The sequence below is a fragment of the Boleophthalmus pectinirostris genome, unplaced genomic scaffold (genome assembly GCF_026225935.1).
Source record: "Boleophthalmus pectinirostris isolate CB_2022bp ecotype Guang Dong unplaced genomic scaffold, ASM2622593v1 HiC_scaffold_19, whole genome shotgun sequence".
In the NCBI taxonomy this organism is placed as follows: domain Eukaryota; kingdom Metazoa; phylum Chordata; class Actinopteri; order Gobiiformes; family Gobiidae; genus Boleophthalmus; species Boleophthalmus pectinirostris.
In genome coordinates this window covers 43,023,958-43,042,013 of record NW_026571140.1, presented here as the reverse complement: position 1 = coordinate 43,042,013, position 18,056 = coordinate 43,023,958, and the positions used below count along the sequence as shown (strand labels likewise).

General features: G+C 40.6%; 2 protein-coding genes and 1 pseudogene across 2 annotated transcripts; 2 read left to right on the top strand and 1 right to left on the bottom strand.

Annotated features, from left to right (window-relative positions):
• The window catches only part of LOC129409173 (lactose-binding lectin l-2-like), a 2,969-nt pseudogene extending 1,015 nt beyond the window's left edge, over positions 1-1,954 (top strand).
• A 1,716-nt stretch (positions 1,955-3,670) lies between these two features.
• LOC129409172 (plasma kallikrein-like) lies at positions 3,671-14,412 on the bottom strand. The gene is made up of 5 exons (XM_055154368.1): positions 14,282-14,412; positions 13,160-13,292; positions 11,841-11,944; positions 5,278-5,437; positions 3,671-3,764 (listed from the first exon to the last, which is right to left on the bottom strand). Exons 1-5 carry the CDS (start codon positions 14,346-14,348, stop codon positions 3,671-3,673), a joined length of 558 nt encoding a protein of 185 aa, XP_055010343.1. The 5' UTR covers positions 14,349-14,412.
• A 1,352-nt stretch (positions 14,413-15,764) lies between these two features.
• Positions 15,765-16,513, top strand: LOC110173251 (lactose-binding lectin l-2-like). Its single transcript, XM_020939243.2, has one exon. The coding sequence runs from the start codon at positions 15,776-15,778 to the stop codon at positions 16,280-16,282; it is 507 nt and encodes a 168-aa protein (XP_020794902.2). The 5' UTR covers positions 15,765-15,775; the 3' UTR covers positions 16,283-16,513.
• Positions 16,514-18,056: the final 1,543 nt, after the last annotated feature.

The following is an 18,056-nucleotide window of genomic DNA, read 5'->3' as shown; positions in this document are numbered from 1 at the left end:
TGGCCATGGAAAATTTTGTACCGTATTTAAGGTGTACTTTAATCCTTTAATTTTCTTTAAAAATCGAGTGTGCCTTATGTATTAATCCTGGTTGTGTTTACTGACCTCAGACCGATTTTATGTGGTACACGGCGCTCAAAAATCTGTCAAAATGTTTTAGTACGACTTTGGTAAGATACAAAGTCAAACCGCTTGATGGATTGTCGGAGCATTTCCACGACTGTAGTCAGAGTAAAAGGTCATTCCACCTCAATTCACCCAAAAATTGCAGTTTGAACATCACATTGACCAACTGCAAATTGGTGGTAATTGGTGTGTGGGTAAGTCATAGCCAAGAAATCTCTAATTTTATGATCGGAGTAACAGTTGCTGAGATTTCACAATTGATTTAATTTTTTTTGCGTGGTCGCCGAATTTCAAACTGAAGAAATGAGAACTGACAAAAATGAAGGTGTCAAAACTGGAGGGGTTTTCTTTTCCATATTTCAAGAAATTGGGATAGAATCAAGACCTGCCCTCAATCCCTCTTAAAATAATGTGTAAAATGCACATAGACACAGAGAGGCCACATGTTTGCACTGCACTTACAAATGTTTGTTCTCTAATTATTCTATGACCTCTTATCTTACCTCTTAGTCATTTATGATCATCTGTATTGGTTCCTCCTTTCTGTATCTGTGTTGTGATAACAGTGTCCTGGTTTCATGGATATAATCCAAAACATAGACACGTGTGCCACAAGGATCTGCTGGTCACACCCTGTTAACATCTTACCCACAAAAACCCATTTAAAGTTCTTAGTTGCTTCTTTAAAACACAGGATGAACATAGTCATACTTTCTATGACTTTCGAACATAGTCATACTTTCAACTGGACGTATTTTTAGTTTTTTTGAGGTTTTTTCGAGGGTGTGATGGGTTAATCGAGGGGGCACACTGCATATTTTGCACACCGGCTGCTATAAATCTGGGAATTTATGACCCGACCACAGACAAGCCATGTTACTAGAATGCTAGTTAGCTAGTTATTTTATTTATTTATTTATTTATTGGATCCTCATTAGTCTTTACTGGGGTAAAGTCTATTCTTCCTGAGATCACCGCGCTCAGGTGATGTTACCTGTGGTTCTGTTGTCTGTGTTCACGCACTAAATGTTAAAAATGTAAGGCACACATGCTTCCATAATAATATCAAATATACAAGATGGTGCAGAGTCTCAGGTCTGATCTGATTCTGATCTGGTTCCTGTTTTGTCCAGTTCATTAAGTTACACATTCAAAGACCAAACTGTTTTGTGAAAGTCAAGATTTTTCAACAATGATGGTTCATGGTTAGAAAAGTTAATAAAATTAAAGTTTTGGACATTTGATTTTTCACACCCAAATATCAGCCCAAATACTACACACTGAAATCGTTTACAATCTGATCCTGCACACATCCTGGATCTTATTCTTTGCTCTTTGTTCATTTCATAAAGTTTTATAGAAGTATAGGATCAGGACTCGGTATCGGCAGATGCTCAAAATCAAATGACTCGGACTCGGGGGCAAAAAAAACATGATCGGGACATTCCTAATAATTTACAATAAAATGTTCCATTATAATAACAAAAGTCCACACATAAGTTCATACAGTTCTGTTCCATATTGTACTATACACCAAGTTTCATCAAAATTTGACAAATTAGGGTTTAACTCATTGGGTGAACTGAGGTGGACTGACCCTAATCCACATTCACCAAGGCAGGGAGGCAACACGGAGCGAGTTACTCCACGATCTGCCCATGGATTCTGGACACCTGGGCTCAAGTGTCGTCCGAGCTTTCACGAAGGCCGAACCATCACTGAACAGCGAAGTAACAGGGACGAGACCGACTCTGGGCTCGATGCCGAAATCGCCCAAAACTCAGACGCCGAAGATGAAGAATTTGCTGGATTTGTAGAAGAGGAATGAACTGAAAAAGTGAGTGTATTGTTTTGTATTTTATGTGTTACAACTGAACAACGTTGAGAGTTTTTCTGAATGAGTCGAATAAAGTTTGACTGTTTTGTTTCGCTTAATGCGCCTTATGTATGAAAACAGACGAGAGAATTCATTTACAGAGAACCTGCGTGTGTCCCTGATCCACTTCCAGAGAGTCGGACCGCCGACAGAGCGCCATCGTACAGTTGGCACGTTTTCAAGTCGTTCACATTAAGACACGTGCCGGAAAAGTGTTGCGCACAGAGCTGTAATCAGCAGAGAGATAAAGACACGGGTTCAGTTGTATCGGTTCCCGGGTGAAGCTGTCAGACGAGTGGAGCTGCCATAAATCGAGGAGTTTATGACCCGACCACAGACGAGCCGGCAAAAGGAGGTGAAGTGCGGCAGCCGTCAAAACACTGCAGACTTTATAGCGAGCACTTTATCGGAGGTCAGAAATCATCAACTAATCCAGTTCTAGAACAGAGCAAAAGTGTGTGTCATTTGTTCATTCGTTTTTCAATATAAAACCAAAAATAAGAAAACGAAACAACAACTGTTTTCCTCATCGTTTGTCTCCAAAACCAAAATGAAAAAACGGATAATGATTCGTTTTTTTCAGTTTTTGATTTTGTGTTTAAAGGAATAATGGAAAAAAAACGGACCGGGACTGAGACCAGGACTTAGACCGGGACCAGACAAGGACTGAGATCAGGATTGAGACTGGGGAACAGGACCAGGACTGAGACCGGGACTGTAATCGGGACCAGTTCAGGACTGAGACCGAGAGCAGACTGAGACTGAGACTAGGACCAGACCAGGACTTAAAATGGCTTAGACCTGGTTTAGTCCTAGTTCAGTTCCTTTTTAGCCTAGTTTAGTCCTGGTTTGGACCTAGTTTAGGCCTGGTTTAGACCTGGTTTAGAACTGGTTTAGTCCTGGTTTAGACCTGGTTTAGTCCTAGTTCAGTTCCTTTTTAGTTCTAGTTTAGTTCAGGTTTAGTCCTAGTTCAGTTCCTTTTTAGTCCTAGTTTAGTCCTGGTTTAGTCCTAGTTCAGTTCCTTTTTAGTCCTAGTTTAGTCCTGGTTTAGACCTAGTTTAGACCTGGTTTAGACCTGGTTTAGTCCTAGTTCAGTTTCCTTTTTAGTTCTAGTTTAGTTCAGGTTTAGTCCTGGTTCAGTTGTTTTTTAGTCCTGGTTTAGACCTGGTTTAGTTCTGGTTTAGTCCTGGTTCAGTTCTTTTTTAGACCTGTTTTAGTCCTGGTTTAGACCTGGTTTAGTCCTGGTTTAGACGTGGTTTAGACCTGGTCTAGTATTGGTTTAGTCCTGGTTTAGTCCTGATTTAGAGGTGGTTTAGACCTGGTTTAGTTCTGGTTTAGACCTGGTTTAGACCTGGTGTAGTTCTGGTTTAGGTTTAAATGAGACAGAGTTTTAAATACTTGCTGAGGTTTTCCAGATTAACAGGTTGTGCTTTAGTAAAATATTGCAGTGGTGATATCTCATGGACTTTTTGAGTTACAGGTCAGATCTGTGGAGAGGAGACGCCGCTCACAGTCAGAATGTCTGTTTTTCTAGGTATTTTTGAGCAATAAAACCACCTGTAACTGAATAAAAGTAAAATAGAAACAGAAACAAACAGGCGACGCACCGCCAGCCAAAAGGTTCCACAGTGCGCCTTTAACGGGACAGAATGGGACGTTACCTGAGTTTTATTTGCAGGCTCGATCTGCGTATCCCGAGATCATTCCAGGGTATTTGGACACCGCTGTGGGCTTTCCGCTCTTGAGGAAGCAGGAATATTTTCTGTGGGAGAGAAATAACTCAGGATATGTGACCACGCTGCTGCTTGTCACGATTAAATGTTCCACAATTATGAACAACGGCCCTGTTTTTATTATTATTATTGTTATTATTATTAATTTATATATATATTTTTTGTGGTTCTTTTGAGACACTTTATTGAGCTGGTGTTAACTGAAAATCAATTTAACAAACGTGTCAGCAACATACCAACCCCTGCCCTGCTTTTATTACTAATATACTATAAATAAATTCATTAATTTGGCCCCAAACTCTGGAACACTGGAACAGCCCCCACAGTGGAGAGTTTTAAGTCTCATCTTAAGACAGACTTTTATACTATGGCTTTTTAACACCGCGTGGGTCCTCTGTGTATTTTATTTATTTATTTTTTATATATTTTATTTTTTTAGTACTGCTTTTATGTGTTGATGATATTTTTGTTCATTCATTTTGTTATTATTATTTTATTTAAAAAAAAAATTGTACTGCTGTTATGTATTGATTTTTATTATTTTTGTTCATTCATTTTGTTATTATTATTTTATTTATTTATTTTATTTTTTAGTACCACTTTTATGTATTGATGATATTTTTGTTCATTAATTTTATTATTATTTTGTCTATTTATTTATTTTATTTTATTTTTTAATACTGCTTTTATGTATTGATTTTATTATTTTTGCTCATTGATTTTATTATTATTATTTTATTTATTTAATTTATTTTTTCAGTACTGCTTTTATGCATTGATTTTATTATTTTTGCTCATTGATTTTATTATTATTATTTTATTTATTTTAATTTATTTTTTCAGTACTGCTTTTATGTATTGATTTTATTATTTTTGCTCATTGATTTTATTATTATTATTTTATTTATTTAATTTATTTTTTTCAGTACTGCTTTTATGTATTGATTTTATTATTTTTGCTCATTGATTTTATTATTATTATTTTATTTATTTATTTATTTACATTTTTTTAGTACTGATTGATTTTATTATTTTTGCTCATTAATTATTATTATTATTATTATTATTATTATTTTATTGATGGATTCTATTAGTTTCCTCGTGGTTGAAACGTAATTCTGCTGATTTATTTATTTATTTATTTTCCAAGTAAAATCTTTTAAACTGCTGTGTGAAGCACTTTGGAAACTGTTTTGTTTATAAAATGTGCTATACAAATAAACTTGGACTGGATTAATTGTGCACTACACAGCTTTTCTGGTGATGGGGTCCACCACCTGCTTGTCTCTAGACCTCCAACCAAAAAGTTACACAGTGCAACTTTAAGTACAATACTGCCCCACACAGGCAAAAGAGATTAACTCAGCAGAGTGTGAAACAAATAAAAATGACTTCAAAGTTTCTGTTTTGTCAATCAATCAATCAATCAAACTTTATTTGTCTAGCACTTTTCATAGATTTGAAAAGTAACACAAAGAGCTTCACATACAACAGAAAAATGAGAATAATTAAAAACACCAGTGTAAGGAGACTTTTACCTACCGGACGTCCGCTGTCCACTGGTCGCTGAGGTAGGTGTAGAAGGTGCAGGCCGAGTTCTGGTTGCACTTCTGCTCACACGCCTGAACACTGGGGACGTCTTTCAGGACCTTGTAGGCTCCTTTCTGCATGTTCACGCCCGGTTGAGGCCCACACTTTGGAGCTGCAAAACACAAGAGGAGTTTGTTGGGACTGAACTTCTGTACCACTTCATCAGGCTTTTATCTCGAGCTCGGTTGCTCAGTTCAGTTTTCACACCGAACTGTCACGGCAGTCGACTTAAAGGTTGTATGGAGGATTTTTTTTTAGTTTCAAACTGTCAGTGAAAGATTAAAATATCATTACAGAGACACAGCAGCTTTGTAATTATGATGACCAAAAAAAAAAAGAAAGAAAATCTATCAACTGTGGACGTGTTGAGGCCAGATAAACATCAGCCAATAGAAAACGAGGCTCCCTTATTTTCTATTGGCTGTCAATCTAACTCCCTAGTATAACTGACATGTCGGAGCGCGGGGATTACGTGGTTTACGCAGCGGTTCTTAGAGGCTTTTTCGAACTGTCGCTTCCTTGCATTTCGCACAAAGTTTGTCGCGACGGCGCACGAGAATCCACGACCGGTTCGCCGCGAAAGAAAGTCCGTTTTTGAGGTCGCTGAAAGAAGAAGAGAAGAGGAAAAGGAGCGAAGACAAACTGAGGTGATTCTTGGAGATCTCGTCCAGCGATGGCACGACCGAAGCAGACGAAGGGTCTAAAACCTGACGCGTCGGTCGCTGAATTACTTCTAGACAGGAAACTTCAACAGTAATTCTGAATGCGCACAAGGACTGTCGCTGTATTTCTCTTCCCTTAAAAAAATCCTCTATACAACCTTTAATATTTAGGCCCGGGCACGTTAATGCGTTAATTTTGCTTTAACTAATTCATTTATTATCGCTGACAATTATTATAAGTTTTTATTATTTATTTTTTTATTGTAAACGTTTGTTGCTCACTGGATTTCATTTTGAAAAGGTGCATCGTGTTCGAGCCTAGAATGTTTCTTACTGCTGCGGTGCTCACAGAAAACAGAGAGAAAGAAAGACAGAAGGAGAAACAAACATGGAGAAGGGTGAGGAACTTTTACATGGACATTTTCATTTTAAAGTTCTCAGACGATGTAGTCAACACAAAGTCATTTGTAAAACTGCAACACTGAACTGTCTCATCACCGGAGTTTCACGAGTCTGAAATATCACCTAAACCAGAGGTGTCAAACTCATTTTGGTTCGGGGTCGTGTCCACCTGACTCAGATCCCAAAGTGTCCGGATCAGAAAACTCATGTCATATAAACCCCAAAAATAACAATACGTTCAAATATTTGTGCAGAGAAACACAAATCTATTACAGAAATCTTTTTTCATTGATGAACTCTTTCTTTTACAAAATATTATAATATTATGAACAACCTGAAACTTTAAGAAAAATACAATTTCATCACAAAGTTTTAACATGAACTTGTCTGTAAACAGGAATAAGTCCATTTTTGTTGTAAAATCCTGCACTCGGCTCCACTTTTCTCATGTTGGACATTTTTCTGATGAGGGTGTCACGGTCAACAGTCAAAACGATCGTCCTTTAAGAGCGTTTGGAAAGAGACAAGTCTTCATTTGTGCTGCTCTGGTGGGAGGGGCCACGTACAGAGACGCTGGAGACGCTGCTGTGATAAACACCACAGAAAATTAACACCATTTTAATAAAAAATAGAATTATAAAAATATTTTTAATAGAAAATCAGCCGAGGGCCAGATTAAAGGTCTTGGAGGGCCGGATCTGGCAAACACACAAACACACAAACGTTCTAACGCACAAACATACAAACGCACAAACATTCTAACGCACAAACATACAAACGCACAAACATTCTAACGCACAAACATACAAACGCACAAACGTTCTAACGCACAAACACACAAACGCACAAACGTTCTAACGCACACAAACACACAAACGCACAAACACACAAACATACAAACGCACAAACGCACAAACACACAAACTCACAAACTCACAAACACACAAACGCACAAACGCACAAACACACAAACACAAACACACAAACACAAACACACAACACACAAACACACAAACACACAGAGCATGGGGATCAAGAGTTTTCAGAGGCGTCTCTGCTTCGTCCGTCGCTCTTCATCACAAACCCCCTTCCCCAGTCTCACATTTCGGTGCCAGTGACACATTCTTAATAATAATTATAATTATAATAATATTCTTGTATGTTTTAGCAACTGGCTTTGTGCAGAAAAAATTAATAAAAAAATCTAGGAATTGACAAACTGCACTGAAAGTGTTTTCTAGTTGTGTGTTTTCTAGTTGTGTGTTTTCTGGTTGTGTGTTTTCTGGTTGTGTGTTTTCTGGTTGTGTGTTTTCTGGTTGTGTGTTTTCTGGTTGTGTGTTTTTTAGTTGTGTGTTTTTTAGTTGTGTGTTCTGTTTTCTGTTACTGTTTTTGACTGAGTCTCATTTTTCTATCAAACAGGAAACATTAAAGCCCTGACAGTTCAAATACATTTCAGTTTTGTATTTGGTTTGATCAGATTTTTTTCCACTTGAGCTTTACACTGAATTCTTTACTTTCCTGCTGCTGATCACATGAACTTTAAACGTCAGATTCTAGGAATTGACAAACTGCACTGAAATTGGTTCTTTTTTTTTTGAGTGAGATTCTCCAAAGGAAGAAGAATAAACATGGACCTTACAGACTCGTGTCTGTTTGTACAACAGACGTGGCTCGTTTGTTTACATTTCCAATAAAAGTCACCAGTGTTGGGAAGTTGACTTTTCAAATGTAATCCCCTACAGATTACAGATTACATACACCAGAATGTAGTTTGTAACAGAATCCATTAAATTACTTCAAGTGAGTAATGTAATCTGATTACTTTGGATTACTTGACATTGTCTTGCTTTTTTAAAACAACATGAATGTAACGACCACATCCTGAAAATACATGTTTGTTTTCTTCAAATTGTCTGTTGAGCCCAAGTCTCCATGAACAGACTTTTGTTTTACTGTAGAGAAACAAAGACGAGGATCTGTTAACATAAGATGTTTTGTCTGCAAAAGAAAATAAAAATTCCAGTTTTAACCAGATTAAAAATATTCTTGATAGAAAAATGATTTTTATATGAGACACTGCTGCTTTAAAGTATGTCCACCTACTGTTAGTGTCATACTGTTTAGACCTGGTTTTAGTCCTGGTTTAGTCCTGGTTTAGTCCTGGTTTAGTCCTGGTTTAGACCTGGTTTAGTCCTGGTTTAGTCCTGGTTTTAATCCTGGTTTTAGTCCTGGTTTAGACCTGGTTTAGACCTGGTTTAGTCCTGGTTTAGTCCTGGTTTAGTCCTGGTTTTAATCCTGGTTTTAGTCCTGGTTTAGACCTGGGTTTAGATCTTCTTTAGTCCTGGTTTTGATCTCGTTTAGTCCTGGTTTAGATCTGGTTTTGTCCTGGTTTAGTCCTGGTTTAGTCCTGGTTTTAATCCTGGTTTTAGTCCTGGTTTAGACCTGGGTTTAGATCTTCTTTAGTCTTGGTTTAGACCTGGTTTAGTCTTGGTTTAGTCCTGGTTTAGTCCTGTTTTAGATCTTCTTTAGTCTTGGTTTAGACCTGGTTTGGACCTGGTTTAGTCCTGGTTTAGTCCTGGTTTTAGATCTCCTTTAGTCTTGGTTTAGACCTGGTTTAGTCTTGGTTTAGACCTGGTTTGGACTTGGTTTAGTCCCAGTTTAGTCGTGGTTTTAGATCTTCTTTAGTCCTGGTTTAGACCTGGTTTAGTCCTGGTTTAGTCCTGGTTTAGTCCTGGTTTAGTCTTGGGTCATCCCAAAATGTGAAAACAGGAAAATCCCGCCGTGTAATCCATTTATTTCAACAAAGTAACTGTAATCCAATTACCACTCACTGAAACAGTAACTGTAACTGAATACAGTTACTCTTATAATTTGTACTCTGATTACTTAACTCCAGTAGATGTAATCTGTTACTCTCCAACACTGAAAGTCACTATACGCTATTTTGAATTCATGAATTGCTTTTGAGTACAACATGTGATTAATCATGATTAATCACAGGAACTCATGTGATTAACACGATTCATATTTCTTATTTTTGCCCTAATAATATGACATCATTTACAACAAAAGATGTCTGTACCATTTGTATGTAGTAGTGTCCTCCTGTGCACTACTGATGCTTTGTAGTGACACCATGTAGGGGGGTTCTACATGTGTCCCTATGATGGAATGCACACACCAGTGGCACAGTTCACACAGCAAACACTGCAAAAGAGTCTGAAGATTGTCTGAAAACTCAAGAGATGATACAAAACGGATTTTAACCAGCGCAGAAGGGCAGCGTGTGCAGTTCAGAGGACACACGGAAGGGACTGTTGGACTGTGTGAGATGAAACACCAGAGGAAGAGCGAGAACTTTCCTGTTGTGTTCACGTGGCGCCCCCTGGAGGCCGCTGTGACGCTGCAGGACACGGGAGGGACACTTTTAAAACCCTCTCCAGGCAGGTGTTGCAGATTTCCAACAGGTAAATTCCAATTACCGACTTACTCCACATTCATACGTTATGAGCCTTTTTTCCCATCCATGCTGATAAACTGTGTTGGGAGTAATGTATTATAAAAGTAATGTATTACAGTAATGCGTTGATTTTTGCTGTAACGCAGTAATGTTCGGCATTACAGGGGAAAAATTGTAATATTTTACTCGGTACAAATGTGAGTAACGCGCGTTACAATGCTTTTTTAACCTGGATTGAAGTGGTGGGTTTTTCTTCATAGAAATTCGCTAAAATCACCATGAAATCAGCAGCGGTGAAACGCCGGAGACGCGGCCGGATAAACCTTCAGGTAACCGCGGGCGAAAGGACCGACCCAGAACTCTACGCTGTTTAGACCTGGTTTAGACCTGGGTCACTTCTGGTTTAGACCTGGTTTAGACCTGGCTTACAGTCGTCCCTCGCTCTAACGCGATTCACTTTTCGTGGTCTCGCTGTTTCGCAGATTTTTAGAATTTTTTTGTTTTGTGCAATTTTGCATGCCTTTTGTTTTTAGTGTATGAACACGTATTGTGTTCCTCCCGCTGTGTCCTGATTGGCTGAGGGACTCCTGTCTCCTGTACAGTACAGAATGTGTTCAGCTGCCAAATTTAAATAAATGTTCAATCTGTATCAGTGTGCTTCTGAAGTGCTGTATGTCTGCAAGTTTTCTCTTCGACAAAATCCACAACGTCGACAAAACGTTCTGCACCGACAAAGTCTCCTGCGCTCACACCCAAAAGACAGAGGACGATGCAAACCATCACACAAAAAGTTGGACTTCTGGACACGTTGAAGGAAGGTAGAAGTTACGCGCTGTAACAGAGTTTTGCACCGGGTCTTGTACCCGCAAATAGTTGCTGAAATCAGGACCGTGAGCCCGAGCAGCAGGGTCCATAAAGAGCGATCGGGTGACAGACGCTCTTACCTCCATGAGGTGCGGAGCAGAGCCGCTCCTTTCTCCTGCGTCACCTTCGAGCCCGTCCCTACAGTGAGTCATGTTTTAGTCCTAGTTCAGTCCTGGTTTAGTCCTCCTCTTCAGTCCTGGAATCAGTCTGAGGTTAGTCCTGTTATAGTCCTGGTTTAGTCCTGGTTCAGCTCTGGTTTAGTCCTGGTTTAGACCTGGTTTAGTCCTGGTTCAGTCCATATACGGCTCAAAAGTTCAGCTTTTTCGCAGTTATTTTGGTGAGAGTAACTTAAAGTAATGTAATAGTAATGTAATGCCTTACATTTTAAATGCAGTAATATTGTAATGTAACGAATTACTTTGAAATGACAGTAATAAGTAATAAATAACACATTACAGTTTTAAAGTAACTTGCCCAACAGTGCTGATAAACGTGGACGATGCAGACGGTGTAAGAATGACGACACACAAACGACCTGCCAGAAGTGCAAAGTACTTTTGTGCTTTACAAAGGATAAAAATTGTTTCTCTGAGCACCACTCGAAAAAGTGATGTTGTTCTGCCGCTGTAAAACTGTTACACTGAGCTTTATGTTTTCATTGTTATAAAAAGTGGTATTACAAATAAAGTGAGTGTTCATATCATTTTAAGTCTTCAATGTTAATTTACCACACGGGACCAAATCTGCAACACCCCAAAACACACTGGATCTCAAAAAAAAAAGTCAGGATTGTATTTTACTACCCCATATGATCATTTTCCCCAAATATCAGATTTTTCCTGTTACTAAAACTTAATTTGAGGCTGAGAGGCTTAAGCTCTTCCTCTCCTCAAACTGCCCTGACACAGATCTGCTGACCCTCCCTGACCAGTCCTCCTGACAAACTGACCTCAGACCTTTGACTGAGACACAAAGGAACTGAGAAGTGCAGTCGAAATGTTGTTGCAGCAAAACTTGAATTTCCCTCAGTATCAGCACAGTATCACTCTCTCTTTCTCCCTGCATTAACAAACTAAATAATAACTGGAAAAGGCTGAAACTGACCATGTGACACGTGGTACAGTTACCTGGTATTGGAGGAAGTTTGCAGTAGTTCAGAGAGTATCCTGCCCAGATCACCGAGGGCTGAGAGCCTTTAACAGGCCCAGACCTCAGCTGGCAAAAGCGTCCCCTGCCAAAAGAAAACACAGTGTACAGCAACACATCTCCAACCTCCAAACGAGTGTTCAAAACATCTCAGTCCAGGGGCCTCATTTATAAAAAACTGCGCATGTCGTAAGTTAGTGCGTACACCTGTAGCTACGACAGGCGTGCGCCACGTAAACTCCATATTTAGAAAACCCACCACACGCACCAAACCACGCAGTCTTTGCTTTATAAATCCCACCTGCAACTAGAATTTGCGCACGTAAACCCACGTCATGTCACACCCTCTCCACACCTCCACCTCACCAGAAAAGGAGCAGGTAAAGTGACTGGTGAATGAGATTTCCCTAAACATGAGCCGATAATCAGTGGGTTTGACCGAGACACGCGGGACAGAGGGAGGAGGACGCTCCACGCAGCATCACATGACCACCACAAAGACTTTATTAAAGAATAAATACAAAACTAAAAGTGACAACAATGACTCATCTGTTCATTTAATCATATTTCATAATATTTAGGCAGCACATCTTTGCAGTAAAGACCATGTTTTTTTTCGCTGTTTCAAGAGTTTTATCGCTATATTTTTAAGTCTGTCTATGAATGTGTGTGTGGACTGGTCCTGTATATTTATGCATTTACACGTAGATACGTGCACGCGCTGATCTGGTCAAATTATGAGCACGTGCGAGAGATTCAGATGCCCTCCCCTGGAGAGGGAAAGGAGCGAGGGAAGGACACGAGGACACAGATTTAGCACGAAACACATCAGATACAGATGTTATTCTGCCAATTAAAGTCCACACGAAACATCCAAACTGCTGAACTGAGTGTGGTCTGTGGTGTGGGTTGGGTCTGTGAGTGTGGGTCTGGGTCTGTGAGTGTGGGTCTGTGAGTGTGGGTCTGTGAGTGTGGGTCTGGGTCTGTGAGTGTGGGTCTGTGAGTGTGGGTCTGTGAGTGTGGGTCTGTGAGTGTGGGTCTGGGTCTGTGAGTGTGGGTCTGTGAGTGTGGGTCTGGGTTGTGGTGTGGGTCTGTGAGTGTGGGTCTGTGGGTGTGAGTGTGGGTCTGTGAGTGTGGGTCTGTGTCTGTGAGTGTGGGTGTGTGGGTCTGTGAGTGTGGGTGTGAGTGTGGGTCTGTGAGTGTGGGGGGTCTGTGAGTGTGGGTCTGTGAGTGTGGGTCTGTGAGTGTGGGTCTGTGAGTGTGGGTCTGGGTCGGGATGTTTTGTCTTGGATAAACATACGTGAAAATGAAGTAAACACATCTGGGGTTGGCGGTGCACTTGCCCTGGCAGGTCTGAGCGGTCTGGCCGTAGATGAGGTTTCCAACAGGCCGTCCCCCGTAGATTTCCCGCTTAAGAATCCTGCGGTCGCACCCTGAAAAGAAAAGAAGTAACAGACCTGACATTCACAGAGAAACCGGCCTTTCATCCACACGTTGACTTTTTAAGCCCCAAAAACACCGTCACCGTCTTAAACGAAAGGAGTTTACGATAAAATATTCTGTCGGTCCTGGTTCAGTCCTGGTTTAGTCCTGGTTTAGTCTTGTTTTAGTCCTGGTTCAGTCCTGGTTTAGTCCTGGTTCAGTTCTGGTTTAGTCCTGGTTCAGTCCTGGTTCAATCCCGTTTTAGTCCCATTTCAGTCCCGGTTTAGTCCTGGTTTAGTACTGCTTCAGTCCTGTTTTAGTCCTGGTTCAGTCCTGGTTCAGTCCCGGTTCAGTCTTGTTTTAGTCCTGGTTCAGTCCTGGTTTAGTCCTGGTTCAGTTCTGGTTTAGTGCTGTTTTAGTCCAGTTTCAGTCCTGGCTCAGTCCTGGTTTAGTCCTAGTTCAGTCCTGGTTTAGTCCCGTTTTAGTCCCGTTTCAGTCCTGTTTTAATCCTGGTTTAGTCCTGGTTTAGTCCTGTTTCAGTCCTGGTTCAGTACTGTTTTAGTCTTGTTTTAGTCCGTTTAGTCCGGTTTAGTCCTGGTTTAGTACTGTTTCAGTCCTGTTTTACTCCTGGTTCAGTCCTGGTTTAGTCCTGGTTCAGTTCTGGTTTAGTGCTGTTTTAGTCCAGTTTCAGTCCTGGCTCAGTCCTGGTTTAGTCCCGTTTTAGTCCCGTTTCAGTCCTGTTTTAATCCTGGTTTAGTCTTGTTTTAGTCCTGTTTCAGTCCTGGTTCAGTCCTGTTTTAGTCCAGTTTCAGTCCTTATGTAGTCCTGGTGTAGTCCTGGTGTAGTACTGGTTCAATCCCGTTTTAGTCTCATTTCAGTCCTGGTTTAGTCCTTGTTTCATCCGTTTTTTTTTTTGCGTGTGTGTTGATGAAGTCCCAGTAGAGACACATGTAGAACACCCCCAGCGTGACGTCAGTACGGGGGGAGCAGGTTGTCGTACCTTGGGCGGAGCGGGCGCAGAGGCCGAGCAGCAGCAGCACGAGGACGAGGACGGGGCAGGTCTTCATGGCGACTCGGAGGAGCTTCAGGTCGTGGTCCGCGCTTTTATGCACCGACCTGATAAACGGTCACATTTACTTTACAGGCCTGAACACGGACAAGCCTGAAAAGTAAATGTACACGTGTGCTGTGGGAAAGGTTAAACAAAGAAAAACTAAAACAAAGAGCGTCTATGATAAGGTAAGAGAAAACTTTAGTATTATTATTATTATTATTATTATTATTATTATTTTATTGTCTCCCATGAGAGAAATTTGTCTGGGGTCAGAAGGTCACAGCTTTAACACAAAGACACGACAAATAAATAAATAAGAAACCAAGTATGAACACGTCCTGTTTTAGTCCTGTTTTAGTCCTGGTTTAGTCCTGGTTTAGTCCTGTTTAGTCCTGTTTTAGTCCTGGTTTAGTCCTGGTTTAGTCCTGTTTTAGTCCTGGTTTAGTCCTGGTTTGGTCCTGGTTTAGTCCTGGTTTGGTCCTGGTTTAGTCTTGGTTCGGTCCTGTTTTAGTCCTGGTTCAGTCCTAGTTTAGTCCTGTTTCAGTCCTGGTTCAGTCCTCTTTTAGTCCTGATTCAGTCCTGGTTTAGTCCTGATTCAGTCCTGGTTTAGTCCTGGTTTAGTCCTGGTTTAATCCTGGTTTAGTCCTGGTTTAGTCCTGGTTTAGTCCTGTTTTAGTCCTGGTTTTAGTCCTGGTTTAGTCCTGGTTTTAGTCCTGGTTTAGTCCTGTTTTAGTCCTGGTTTAGTCCTGGTTTAGTCCTGGTTTAGTCCTGGTTCAGTCCTGATTCAGTCCTGTTTTAGTCCTGGTTTAGTCCTGGTTTAGTCCTGGTTTAGTATGAACACGAGTGATGCACCAACAGAACCTTTAAGTGACTTTTGACAGACAAACCCTTGAAATGAATTGAGAAAAAGGAAACTGTCGGAACATGAACAGGATCAAATGTCATTTCCTCGTCACAAACAGACCTGGACTTGTGTTTTGTTTCATTCACATGTTTAACACAAAAACCTGCAGATTTAGGCTGAGTTCTTCTCAAACAGAAAACTCTGTTCCATCTTGTGATGTCATGTGGTGATACAGGAAGTGCTCCACTACAGGATTTCATCCCTGGACTTGCCAGTCTCTACACGACTAAACAAGGGGAGTCAGCGTTTCAGGTTCATGCAACTAAAACCTGGAACAGTTTTCCTGAACATGTGAGACAGACTCTTCTGTGACGCTGTTTAAATCCAGGCTCAGAACATTTCTGTTTGACTTTGGCTGCTGCACGAGGCCAACACTGTAAAATACACAAAAACATTTACATTACGGGAATATAAGTTTGCTCATAAAGGTCAATGTCTGATGAACTGTTTCTAACCTTCAGATGGAGGTTAAAGTCGACTGCAAACACGGCCTATAAAACCCCTCTCACAGTTTGGATCATGATTCTGCCTTTGAGATGAAGACCATGCAGTCGTCCATCTTCTTCCTGCTGCTTCTGGGTGTGTCCCTGGGTTTTGCTGCTCCACCTGAGCTCAGTGAAGTGCAGCTGGTGCAGGGGACCTGTCCCATGTCCTGGTTCAGCTTCAACGGTCACTGTTACAAGTATGTCTCCAATCAAACGACCTGGGCTGATGCAGAGATCTACTGTGTGTCTCAGAGCTCCAACCTGGTGTCCATCCACAGCCTGGAAGAACACAACTTTGTGAAGAGTTTAATTCAGAAGTTTGATCCCATTCTGGGACGAACTTGGATTGGACTCAGTGACATCCACAAAGAAGGAGCGTGGATGTGGTCTGATGGTTGTCCAGTGGTGTTTACGAAGTGGTTTCAGGGACAACCAGACAATGCAGGAGGAAATGAACACTGTGTGGAAATCTGTTATGGTCATCACAACACCTGGAATGATGTTCCTTGCTCAAATACCTATGCCTCTGTCTGTGCCACACGTAAACTTGGCTGTTAGAAATGATGCCACAAACCAACACCTGGACATGGACTTTACCTTCTGATTTGATGATGAGGTTCTACATTCTGAATGTTTGGTTCTGTGGGATACAAAACAGATTCTAATGTATGTAGACTGTAAGAGTTAAACACTGATCAAACAATGACTCTGATTACAAAACAAAATGTGACAGTTTATAGTTTTGTCATTGACTTGATCTGTGAATAAAAAAACTGGAGTCTGCTGCCACTTCGTCTTGTTTCACTGTAAAGTGTAATGTTCATCTGATACAATACGTATAATAAATGTGCAGTGAACATGTGACTGAAGTCAGACAGTCGGTGAACATAAAGAAAACTTCATACTTACACTTTTCTTACTTTTATGGAGGTCTCTTGCAAATGATATTTTTGTATCTGAAACATACAGAATAAAGCGCATTATTAGTACATTAGTGTGTAAAATAATAATTTTTAAAAAAGAAGAAATGCAAAAAAATAAATACATGGTTTAGTCCTGGTTCAGACCTGGTTTAGTCCTGGTTTAGTTCTCATTTAGTCCTTAAGTTTAGTCCTGGTTTAGAGGCGTGGTCCATGCAGTGTTTACAAGGCAAAAAAGGCTCCAAACTATGAGTCGGTTGTCAGAATGGTGACATAATTTACAGTGAACACACATGTAACCTGCACCAAACCAAAGTAAGATATGAATGACACGTGTTCCCAGGAATCTAGGTTCTAAAGGAGGAAAGAAGGTGGAATAAATTTGGACCGTAGGTTGAAATGAGAAAAGTGTACAACATTTTTTGAACAGAATCAATACTCTTCCTCAAATATGACCAGTTTACCCCGACATAAACCAGTCCTTTGTCCAACAATTTGTCCTTTCAAAACAAAAAGTTCAGCTCTGAAAAAACCTCTTGTGTCTCATCTACCCGGGTCGTATGATTTTTTGTTTCTTTCTTTCGTTGGTGCACAAGATCTTAGCTTAATTCAGCTGTTCTGCGATGAAGGCCAGGTCCACCAAGAAGAGACGTCCAGGCGTCCAGCAGGTCCTCAGGTCCTGGATCCAGTGACTCCAGTCTCACAGTGAACAGTCCCAGGTCAAATCAGGTCAACAAAAAAACCAACCTGCATAAACAGGGCAACATTAATACAATTTTCGCAAAGCACAAATTCAGATCTGGTTCAAATCATTTCAAACTACTTCACGACAAATAAATAAATAAGAAACCAAGTATGAACACGTCCTGTTTTAGTCCTGGTTCAGTCCTGGTTCAGTCCTGGTTCAGTCCTGGTTTAGTCCTGGTTTAGTCCTGGTTCAGTCCTAGTTTAGTCCTGTTTTAGTCCTGGTTTGGTCCTGGTTTAGTCCTGGATCAGTCCTTTTTTAGTCCTGATTCAGTCCTGGTTTAGTCCTGGTTCAGTCCTAGTTTAGTCCTGGTTTAGTCCTGGTTCAGTCCTAGTTTAGTCCTGCTTTAGTCCTGGTTTAGTCCTGGTTTTAGTCCTGGTTTAGTCCTGTTTTAGTCCTGTTTTAGTCCTGGTTTAGTTCTGGTTTAGTCCTGGTTTAGTCCTGGTTCAGTTCTGGTTCAGTTCTGGTTTAGTCCTGTTTTAGTCCTGTTTTAGTCCTGGTTCAGTTCTGGTTTAGTCCTGGTTTAGTCCTGTTTTAGTCCTGGTTCAGTCTTGGTTCGGTCCTAGTTTAGTCCTGTTTTAGTCCTGGTATAGTCCTGGTTCAGTCCTAGTTTAGTCCTGGTTTAGTCCTGGTTTAGTCCTGGTTCAGTCCTAGTTTAGTTCTGGTT

What these genes read in the sequence shown, in the direction of transcription:
- LOC129409172 (XM_055154368.1), bottom strand. Translation starts at nt 14,348, where the DNA reads ATGAAGACCTGCCCCGTCCTCGTCCTCGTGCTGCTGCTGCTCGGCCTC. An exon ending in CTGCGCCCGCTCCGCCCAAG is followed by an intron (nt 13,293 to 14,281) that starts GTACGACAACCT and finishes TTTTCTTTTCAG; the next exon opens with GGTGCGACCGCAGGATTCTT. An exon ending in CAGTGGACAGCGGACGTCCG is followed by an intron (nt 3,765 to 5,277) that starts GTAGGTAAAAGT and finishes TCTCTCCCACAG; the next exon opens with AAAATATTCCTGCTTCCTCA.
- LOC110173251 (XM_020939243.2), top strand. Translation starts at nt 15,776, where the DNA reads ATGAAGACCATGCAGTCGTCCATCTTCTTCCTGCTGCTTCTGGGTGTG.